Raw genomic sequence first — 11,512 nt, forward strand, 5'->3', positions numbered from 1 at the left:
CCTCGGGGAGCGTCTGTTTACTGATGCTTGAGAAAACGCATGATTATCGAAAGTAATTTGACTATTGCTTGACCTGTACCTGTGCTTCTTCAGCGACAAAACCCCCGGAGTATACGCTCATTAGGTGCATGCACATAAGAAATTAATGTGGGATAGTGCACGTTTTGGTTTAATATAATGCACACACTGCTTCAGTTGTGCGCAAACTGATAAATTATATAGCCTGTTTAAGATTTTAAAAATTAAAATGACATTATCGCCATTTCATAGACAGTTAATTGGTGGTAATTACGCATGGAAATATCATAGTGACAATTAAAGGTTATGTTGAAAACAAGCCCATATTTCCACCGTTTTTCTGTTGAAGAGGGGTGGACAGAGCTGACGCACAAAACCAGCCATAGTAACATTATAATTTCGGGTCTGCTCCTGCTCCCCAAGCTGGAGGATGATGCATGACGCATCGGGGAGGCGCGGCAAACTTCCCCCTATAAATTATCCCAGCCTGCTCCATTCTGGCTTCAGAGACAGAGAGAGGTTAGACCCCTCACATCACAGAAAGGATTTAAAACCCACCTCCTGCTTACAGCACCATACCTTATCGGGTGCATCTGCTGCAAATATGATTAAGAAAATGTCACCGTCAGAGAATGAGTTCGACATACCGGCCAAGAACTGCTACAGGATGGTGATTCTGGGCTCCACTAAAGTTGGGAAGACAGCCATCATTTCTCGGTTTCTGAACGAGAGGTTTGATGACCAGTACACACCTACTATTGAGGACTTTCATAGGAAATTCTACAGCATCAAGGGAGACGTTTACCAGTTGGACATTTTGGACACATCTGGAAACCATCCCTTCCCTGCAATGAGGAGACTCTCAATTCTTACCGGTGAGTTGAGCTTTAAAACCACCTCTGGTGTATGATGCAGATATTTGCAGAGTTCATTGTCTACTGCTAATATATTATTAGTACTTGGCATTGAACGTGTCTCTCCTTGTGTTTTCCAGGTGATGTGTTCATCTTGGTATTCAGCCTAGACAACAGAGACTCCTTCGAGGAGGTTCGGCGCCTGAAACGCCAGATATTTGAAACCAAGTCCTGCCTGCGAAACAAAACCAAGGAGAACGTGAACGTCCCGCTGGTCATCTGCGGCAACAAGTGCGACAGTGACTTTTATCGTGAGGTGCAGGAGGACGAGATCGAGCAGCTGGTTGGTGGAGACGAGCACTGCGCGTACTTTGAAATCTCAGCAAAGAAGAACACCAACGTAGACCAGATGTTTCAGACTCTTTTTACTATGGCCAAGCTGCCCAACGAAATGAGCCCCGACCGTCACTGCAAAGTTTCGCTGCAGTACTGCGAGGTTCTGCACAGAAAGTCCTTCAGAAACAAGAAATGCAAAGACGGGAACGCATATGGGATTGTGGCGCCGTTTGCGCGGAGACCGAGCGTGCACAGTGACTTGATGTACATAAAAGAGAAAGCCGTGGGAGGCAGCCAAGCGAAAGAGAAAGGCTGCGTCATATGCTGACACTTTTATCAGCCAGCCTGCAAAGACTTTCTGTGAGACTTTCCAGAGATGAAGCGGTGGCCAGCCGTTCTGCATACACTGTAGACTTCAGTGCCTCAGGCGACATACGTTGAGATCCAAACAGTGCAGAACACACGGGGCTGAGATCATTAGGTCTCTCTCTGTGTAGTAATGCAGTAGATGCTCTGAAAATGTTGTAAAATCTGCTACTAAAACTTACTAAAAGCGGCACTTGAGAAAAAATTGTTTACATTTTGGAATTTTTTTCAAACTTGGTGGAACTTGAATGTATGTGGCATTATGAACAAATCTGATCCTGAATGTGTATTTATTATGTCTACTGTATGTCAACTTTTACATAAAAGAGAAAATAAAAACACTTGTTACATTCATAGTCTGTCTTCCTCTTCTCTTTCCTTGTAAAGATCCCCTCCAGACATGACTCCTCTTCTTGGGATAATAAATTGTGTCTGATATGATTTTCCCACAAAAAAAAAAAAGTTATTTCAAATTACATCTTCACTTTCTCCCTCACTGAAAAATCCAGAATCTAAGAATATTGAATATTGTTCATTTCAAAAGTTTCACTGCTGGACACAAGATGTCTCCTTCTGAGTGTAAAGTCAATTGTCAGTGCACTGGAGGCTACGTGTTTCCATCTCACACATTTTTACGTTTCATATTGGACCTTGATTGGCCACGAACTTCTGATGTAACAAATCATGATTGTAGGTATACCCCTTAAACTGAAGGTGAGCAAGGAGAAACTTTCCACCTTCAGCAGATGAATGTGAAAACAGCCTTCTAGTGTCAAACTCTGCACATACATCAGTCTGCACAGCGAAGCTCAAACATCCAACTAAAGGAACAAGAAAGACACTTTTTGAGTGAGTTAATGGTGTCTTAAACATTGCACATCTTATTGTGCAACAGTCCTTAGATAATGCCCTCCATTTGTTCAGAATGCTGAAATAGAGTACATTTCACTATATTGGTTATCCAGCAATCCACAAGCAGAAAAACTACCATACTGCATGTTAGAATTGCAACATATGTAACCGAGAGCCCTTCAGAGTCCCTCAACACATCTCACACACTGTATGTCTATAGTTTTAACACAGCTATCCTCAGACTGAGTTGAAAATATTATTCCAGTCTTCTACTGCTAGTGCGGAGTATGGGTACATTTCTTCCACCATTCAATCACTGGATTCTGAATAAACACAGTTCCTCCTTTAGTCTATAGTAACAAACAGAATGAATAATGGCTTTGCATACAAATGGAAGTTGTGACTTACTGGATTAAAGATGCTTCACTAATGATCAAGGCCAATGACTTAAATCAATGCATACTACTGCAAGTTACAAAAAAAGCATCAGGTCAATCAGTTGTCAGTCTATTCTTCATTTAATTACAAAATATAGCTTAAGTTGAGAAAAGTGAAACATTGGAAAAAACACACTGCAATTTATACAAATAATGCATAACTAGATTTGAAACACAATAAAAATTAAGGACATTGTCTGACGTTCAAAAACACCTTGCAATGCAGTGGAGGAAGACAAATCATTCCTGTTTTTAACGTCCAAGCTCCACAGCTGAGGATGTAAACAAAAAGTCCCTCCTGCACCTTGAATGTCTATGAGCTCCCTGCGGTCGGTGCAGTAATCCAGTCTGCAGTTTCACGATGCTTTTGGCACGTCGAACATACACAGGCTTTTATATTTCTGCAGCAGCTGGTTCTTGGTGCGGACCTGCTCCCGCAGCGTGGCCAGCTGCTGCTGCTGCTCCGGCGGACTGCTGTCTATCCCGGGCATGTTGGAGATCTGCTCCCGAGCCTCCTGGATCTTCGCCTTCAGCTTGGCCAGTTCTTGGTGGACATCCTGGCTGTCCTTGTCCATGCTTAAAAAGATAGAGACAAAGATGAATATATGATATGTTATTCGTGTATATTGCTATTTTGGACATTTAACGTCTCTTTTCTAGTTACTCTAACGTAGCTGCGATAGCTAATGTTAGCTTCAGCTAACAACACGCTCAGTATCTTCACCTGTTTACGACATGTAAAGCGGCTGCCACAGCGCCGCGAATGAACATGGAACACACATGAACCAGTCTGTAATCTCACCATTTGATAATATCGTGGACTAAAGGCAGCAGAGAGCAATCATCGCCCTCTTTCTCTAGCTTTGGTTGAGCCACCGCCATCACGCTCCCTGCTTCGCGGCGCAGATAGTTTACGTCATGCACCACAAGATGACGTCACCGACACGCTTCAAATAGGCCACTAATTGATTGCTGATCATATCTACCCTCATTTTATGACTTTGGGGAAAAAGGTGTTGTTTGGATTCGGTGAATATGACAGCAATCTCTGTTCGCAGTTCTATTTAATTCATTTGCTTACTATTTTGATCAAATCATTTTGATTATATTCACAAACCCAAATTAGCAATAAGCAAAAAGCCATACATTTCTCAGGTGACTTTCCATATCAAACAATACATTTTTTCCATATCTGAATGTACAAACAAAAAGCTGTTAAAACGTATAACCACTTAAGCTTTACAAGATATTATTTAAGTTTTATTTAAATTATTATTATTATTATTTTTTAAAACCTTTAGTCCCCCTGGTGTGTTGGTGATTGCAGACTCAAGTTGTATACACAAAGTGCTGTAAAATTGTTGTATATTTGTTTTATACAAATATCTGTAAACGTTGAATGGCACTGCTTCAAATAGGCTTCATTAGCTATATGTGCTCATAACAAACATTTAGAGAATTACAACATGACAGAATGTCAACACCACTGTTTCAAAGCGTGTTGAAAAATTTCACAATCACACTTTCTTTTATGCATAAATAAATGTTATAGATAATAAAGCAGATAAAATATCATAAAACACTATAGTCTTGTAATTTTTTTATTTTATATATTTATGTATCTATTTTTTGATAATTGGATGCTGAGTTGTCAGGAAAATACTAAAGAAACTGTAGTGCTGGATTCTTTATTTTCTTTTCATTTTATTTTATTGTATTTTATTGTAAAGTTGTGTCAAAATGTGGTGATCCCAGGAAGATCTCAGAATCTTGCTGAAGAGTTCACTCTTATTTCACTTCTCTCACAACAAAATTAGGTGGAAAGATGACTGTATTGCCTCAAGTTTCACCCTCTACCATGTTTACTCCCCTCTGGCCAAATTATAGAATTCAGAGGTCATATCTAACCATCATGGGACACCAGAGGAAATACTTAAACTCTGACCTATTCTGTCATCAAGGCCTTATATGAACTTCTTTTCCCGTTTAACATGTTTTATTACCCTGTGATTAATGTAAGACACGTGGACTCCCTTTTAAATGGAACCCCTGATAACCTATATTTCCCACAAAATAGGCCACAGACACTCCATTAATACACAGCGCAAACAAACCTGACCTGTGATAGCTGGGAATTAATGCTTCACATCCCACTACCTAGCAACCTTAAGCATCTATTCCTAAATTCAACCTCCTATGTCTACAATTGTGCCACAGCATGAAGCGTGTATGTAGTGAACCTGTGGCAACCTGTGTAAACAATAGTGTGTGTGATTGGCACAAATATGGTCTAATGGGCTGCAATGAGTCCTAATATATATGTCTATTCTATATCAGTCAAGAGTTGTATTCAGGTCATGTTTTTCTAGTTGGATATTCTTCCTTCTTGCACATATGTGAAATTAGACTAATGGCATATAGGGGAAAACATATTGACAGCTGTAAGCAATACTGCTTCCTGTCTACTATCTACCACATATTCTGCGCAACAGACTACTGCCTCTCAAATGTAGCTGTTAACATGCACTCATGCAGTAGCCTATCTCTCTTTGCAATGGGTATCAACATAATGCAAATAGCAACAAATAGGCATGAGTTACATAGAGCAATACTGTGGCTCTGCAAATACAAACCCAGTCTGACCCATCTTTTTTCCCCCCTTCATTGACCCATATTCCTGCGCTATCAGGCCTCAATCACTCACCTCAATAGTCTGGCAACTTAACTGATTTTGCAATAGGCTTGCTTGATGTTTGACAACTGATAAGTTGTGAGAGTGAGTTAATATTGGTTATGACCACTGTAGTATTTATTTAGTAGCTTATCGTCCCCCTGCAAATGGAGGGATTATGTAGACACCCATGATGAACAGCATCAGCAGATTACATACTGTGTTCATGATGTGTAGTAGTTGATTCATCTGCAAAGAATCAGAGGTGTATTGCCTTTTAAAAGCACAAATCAGGATTGTTTTATGTTGACTCTTGATGTAGTTGTCAAAATTTTATCATCTTTTCTCATAAAGGGAGTTGTTTTTATCTCCTTGCTCTTCTAAACCAGACTGATTTACAGTATATTTTCACAGCTATATGTTCTCATCAAAGGATAGACTCAGCAATTGATCCCTTCACACCATCCACACCTGGTAAACACTGTAGAGACAAATTCTCATTAGCCACCACGGCAGAGAGGCCACCACTGTGAGACAGACAGTGAAGACCTAATTAAAGAGTAGCTGTAGTGACATGAGCTGTAGTGATGATGATCTTTTCAGACATTTTAACAATTATTTAGTGCTTCTAATTTCTAGTATGACTTTGAGCATCACATACTGCTGAAACTTGCAGAGCATATGTGACCCAGATTTGAGTTTGTAGGGCATTATGAAGCCCAAGTGTTTACCATGTGAGTCACTGGGGAAGGCTATGACACCTCACATTTATGAGTTCTGAAAAATGAATCATTTCACAACCCAACAATATCATCCCACACAAACATATCCTTTTTCTGATTGATTGTTTATTGTCCCTTCGACCCTTGAAAAGCCAGCAACCAATTTCACAAATAAGGAAAAAATCTTATTATCTTGTGCAAATAGGATGCTGTTGATCTTTTGATATCCATTCACATTATCATCTTATATAAGAATTACAAGTAATGGTTATTTTAATGTTTAAGTTTTAATGCCATGATTTAATTTTTGCCCTTTAATGATTTTATGTGTTTGAGTGTATTTATCTGACAAATTTGTTCAATATCTTCCCATTGCAATGGATTGTCAACGGAACGAACTTTGTGCCAATTTAAAATATATAGTTATGGCAGTATGAAAAGCATCAATGAGGTCATTGTTTTGATTGTGTCCTCATCTATTAAATGTAACTTGCTGTTTAAGGCATGTAAAGAGCCGTGTCTTACATCAACATGTCAAATTTGTTATCTTTATAATATCTTAATTTAAAGAAAAAAAAGAAACATACATATATACTTCACCTTCACCTTCAAAGTCTAATGTGTATGAATTCTTCCTTTTCCCAGAGATAGTGATTTTTTTGCTTTTGTGACATACAGTATGTGAAGTTATCAATAACCCCACTTTTTAGAAAAGGTTAATCACTGAGGGCTTACAGAAGTCTTACAAAAGGCAAAGCTATTAAAAGTGTCAGCAAATACAATATATTGATAAATGTACATTTTTTTCTTTAAATATATGGAAAGTGAAGATTATCTCATAGTCTTATTCATCTTAAGGCCTGTACATCTCCTCACAGTCAGCAGAATATTATAACTATTAAAGATGCAGAAGTTCCTGAGCCTCTAATGTAATGAAAATATCTTATTTATTAATTTACATTCAGTCAACGCACACTTCCACACTCCCTGGCTCTCCTGCAGTTCCATACTCAGCTCATCTCAACAACAACAGGTAGAGAATGAGAGAAATACATGTTTTCCTCTGTAGGGTCGACTGTAGTTTTTTAGAGATATTCAGTTTTTATCCCCCTCAATTTTTTTTATATTGAAGTACCAGTAAATGCATTTTGAATCTACTGGTACTGTATATCTCCCCCTGCACAGTGTCATGGTGAGCCATTGGTATACATTATTCAGTCACTGTCTGAACTGGTTCTTTGGTTCTTGAGAAAGCTTAGGTTTACCCCAAAAAACATGCATTATTGTTCTTGAGTAATATTACTCAGCTCAAACAAGTCGAATCCTTCTTAACAGCAAACATCAGGCAAATTTCCATGAAACACAATGAACACAACTGTCTCTGTTTTCATCATATGCTGCATAAAAGATCACATATCATGTTAAGCAGAAATCAGTGATAAAGGCTATTCTGGCTCCTATATAACAGAAATTCTCATGTATTAACTCCAGAGGAGAAACATGTTTCTTGAAAAGATCACATCTGCAGCCAGGACTAAACATGTAATTTATGACTAACAAGGGACTTCTGAAGGAACTTAAGGCCTGGGTGACTTCAGGCCACTTTTAGTTAAACCCTTCCAAGGCAGTCCCCTAGTGGCTTGCTCTGCCCCACTCAGCCTCTGTGATGACGTGAAAGGGCCGCTGATAGCTTCTAACAGATGTGACACCTCCCAGGCTAGTATCTCTGGTGGAGAAGTGGCAGGATGCAGATGTCCTGCCTGCTCATCTGCCGTCTAATCTTAGCATGCTTCTCCATATGACAGATGATCTAACACAGTCAGTCACTGAAGCTGAACATCATTCAATCTGATGTTTTTCCAAAGGGATGAACCTTTCTTGTTAAACCTGCTAAATATACTAAGCACATATTAAGGTCGGTTATCGTATGGTTGCCTGTGCAAAACAAAAGTTTCACTTGACAGGAAATATTTTCTCATCATGTGAGTCTGGATTCCAGAGACGCTTTGTGGGAAAAAATCCCAAAAAAACACAACTTTCAACTTTATGAATACCAAAAAGAAAGTAGTTAGTCAGCTGCTCCATGGAAATAGACAAAATGTGAACTTGGTGATCCCTCACTAAGAGGATCTTGTTTGTGAGATATCCACCAATACGCTGAGGGCCTGTTCCTAAAACCTCTCTAACTGTCTCAGACAAGAACAGGTTTTTACTCCATTTAGCCCATGATAAACAGCATCATCTGAGACACATTAATTTTTCTGTTAAGACAGCAGCTGACTGAAGCTTAAACTTAGAGACTCATTGACGAGCTGTGCCAGTCTCTCTGCAAGTCTCTCTGCAATGCATGGATAAGTGACAAAATTCTCATATTATTGGTCACTTGGCTTTATGTAGTTTGATTTTTAATCTATTATAGATAATATAATAAGGGTAGTAATAATAATGATCATTGTTCAATTACGTTTATACATGACTAAAAATAATGGAAAGGTTTCTACCTGATCTAACACAGTCAGTCACTGAAGCTGAACATCATTCAATCTGATGTTTTTCCAAAGGGACAAACCTTTCTTGTTAAACCTGCTAAATATACTAAGCACACATTAAGGTCGGTTATTGTATGGTTGCCTGTGCAAAATGAAAGTTTCATTTGACAGGAAATATTTTCTCATCATGTGAGTCTGGATTCCAGAGAAGCTTCGTGGGAAAAAAAACCCAAAAAACAACAACTTTCAACTTTATGGATACCAAAAAGAAAGTGGCTAGTCAACTGCTAATAATAATTCATTTCTAAGTTAATTGAATCAACAATGCTTCTTAGTCAAGCATATTTAGGGTCATTCAGTCATGAAATCCTGTGTGGGAAAGATGGATCATGAGTCAGTGTAGGGTTCACTGTCCCGGATAGTGAACTCCTCTTCAGTGTACATGTACATGACTTGCACTTTGCACTGTCAGTGACTAACATCCTTGTCCTTCAACCTTTTCCCATCCATTTGGACAGTTAATAGATATAGAATGGAATAAAGTCATGCAAAACGAAATGTTTGCATATCAATCATTTTACCCAGGCTGCTGCTACTAGATTATTACCATAGAACTAGCTCATACCCATCAGTGTCTGTGTGGGCACTCAGATTTCCTAGAAAGCCAAGGCTCTCTTCCATGGAGCCTTGATAATCTCCTGGTTTTTAACAGGCCTCTTTGGTGCCATAATTGCATTACAGCTGGTGTTATTGCTGCAAAGGATTCATGCAAAGGAGTCAAGCTTTGAACAAACAGTGTAGTTACTGCCTGTTCAAATCAATCAATTAAGCACTGCAGGCAAAAGGCTATGACTGTTTGCAGGGTAAGCACTTAATTTGTTGTGTGAGTGTGCGGGCTTGTGTGTTATGAGAAAGGAAAATTCCATTCCAGACGAGAGACACCGGTATTATTATTAAAAGCTAAATCTATAATTCACAACAGTAAAACTCCAGTGGTTATGCAAATGTGGCAATAATTCATCATTTGTAATTTATTATGTAATTTTCATTTTATTTTTAAATTCCTACATGTCCGGCAAATGAAAAATAAGTTATGTAATTTTGAGAAGATTTTCCTGACACTAGGGTTGATTAATACCCAACCGTGAACTGGCTCCATGGAAATAGACAAAATGTGAACTTGCTGTTCCCTCGCTAAGAGGATCTTGTTTGTGAGATATCCACCAATACGCTGAGGGCCTGTTCCTAAAACCTCTCTAACTGTCACAGACAAGAACAGGTTTTTACTCCATTTAGCCCATGATAAACAGCATCATCATCATTAATTTTTCTGTTAAGACAGCAGCTGACTGAAGCTTAAACTTAGAGATTCACTGATGAGCTGTGCCAGTCTCTCTGCAAGTCTCTCTGCAATGCATGGATAAGTGACAAAATTCTCATATTATTGGTCACTTGGCCTTATGTAGTTTGATTTTTAATCTATTATAGACATTAATATAGATTATCCTCTACTCACTGTCTTAATCATGATTTTATTTTTGCTTTCCTGTTAATACCAAGCACCCAATAACAATGCAAACAACCCAAACCCATCCAGTGTATACCTTGCTAGAAGCAGAATTCCAAGAGTCCAATTATTTGCACCGAAAAAAAATATTTAAATACACATAATGGAAAATATTGTAAAAACAAGAAGTGGAAGCTGAAGTGTGTATAAATACCTCTTGCAAAACGCATAAAAATATCAGAGGAAATTATTTTTAAAATGATGTCATACAAATAATAAGGGTAGTAATAATAGTGATCATTGTTCAATTATGTTTATACATGACTAAAAATAATGGAAAGGTTTCTACCTGAGAGCTAAATTGAACTGTCAATACAAAGACCTGCACTGCCCCCACGTGGAGGATCAAGGGAGGTAACATTTTGAATGTATCCACAAACATGGTGAAATAGCTTCTTTTTTTTTTTTTTTTTTTTTAAATCTTGAACCCCAAATTAGAGCTGCAAATCATGCTACAAGGCAAAGTTAGCTGGACAGCAACCTTTTGTTCAACATATGTAATGGTTATTTGTATGAAGGTTGTGTTGTAATGTGAGTGGGGCTACACCTGAGATAAAAATAAGAATAAATCCAGGCCAGCTCCTTGCTCTCAGGTATGTGGGTTATACTCTTCTCAGGTACAGATCTTGTCTATTAGAACAACCCCCACCACTTTTCCCACCACCACTCATGGATGAGTATGAGGATATCCCTCAGGACACGGTCACATGTATATGTGACATATATTTCAGGCTGTTACCACTAGTTCAAATTCACCTAAAAGCCAAATCTGACCAATCTGAAACCATCATTTCACATTCACACCTGAATACATAGTCAATAATTTAAAAAAGACAATGCCACATTATGATTGTGTGCACATGGTTTGCATTCCAGTGCAATGCTTATAGTTACTGTAAGTACACACACTATATTTTATAAGAATCTAAATTTCTTCAAAAACATCATGTAAATTAGTACAAAACTTGATTTTTTTTTATCTTCAAAAGGAGTGCTAGTTACTGAACTGAGTGGATATAAATTCTACTGTAAGTGGCGATCTGAGCTTGGTATCATTTTAAACTGTTGATATGAGCCTGTTGTCGTCCAGTGGAAAATATTTTTGATATCCTATACCTAATTTCTTATTCTGCTATAATTTATTCACAGATTTAGATTTGTTACATCCACCCTTGTTCTCAGTGTATTCTAAACACCACA

The 11,512-nt window shown here is 38.3% G+C and overlaps 2 protein-coding genes across 2 annotated transcripts; one reads left to right on the forward strand and one right to left on the reverse strand.

Moving 5' to 3' along the window:
* Positions 1 to 482: 482 nt before the first annotated feature.
* Positions 483 to 1,870, forward strand: LOC121884622 (dexamethasone-induced Ras-related protein 1-like). Its single transcript, XM_042393511.1, has 2 exons — positions 483 to 893; positions 1,013 to 1,870. Exons 1-2 carry the CDS (start codon positions 623 to 625, stop codon positions 1,534 to 1,536), a joined length of 795 nt encoding a protein of 264 aa, XP_042249445.1. The 5' UTR covers positions 483 to 622; the 3' UTR covers positions 1,537 to 1,870.
* Positions 1,871 to 2,925: 1,055 nt separating this feature from the next.
* On the reverse strand, positions 2,926 to 3,808 carry med9 (mediator complex subunit 9). The gene is made up of 2 exons (XM_042393158.1): positions 3,666 to 3,808; positions 2,926 to 3,439 (listed from the first exon to the last, which is right to left on the reverse strand). The coding sequence occupies exons 1-2, from the start codon at positions 3,743 to 3,745 to the stop codon at positions 3,220 to 3,222; spliced, it is 300 nt and encodes a 99-aa protein (XP_042249092.1). The 5' UTR covers positions 3,746 to 3,808; the 3' UTR covers positions 2,926 to 3,219.
* Between the last annotated feature and the right edge of the window lie 7,704 nt (positions 3,809 to 11,512).

Source organism: Thunnus maccoyii, chromosome 18, assembly GCF_910596095.1.
Source record: "Thunnus maccoyii chromosome 18, fThuMac1.1, whole genome shotgun sequence".
NCBI classification, from domain to species: Eukaryota; Metazoa; Chordata; class Actinopteri; order Scombriformes; family Scombridae; genus Thunnus; species Thunnus maccoyii.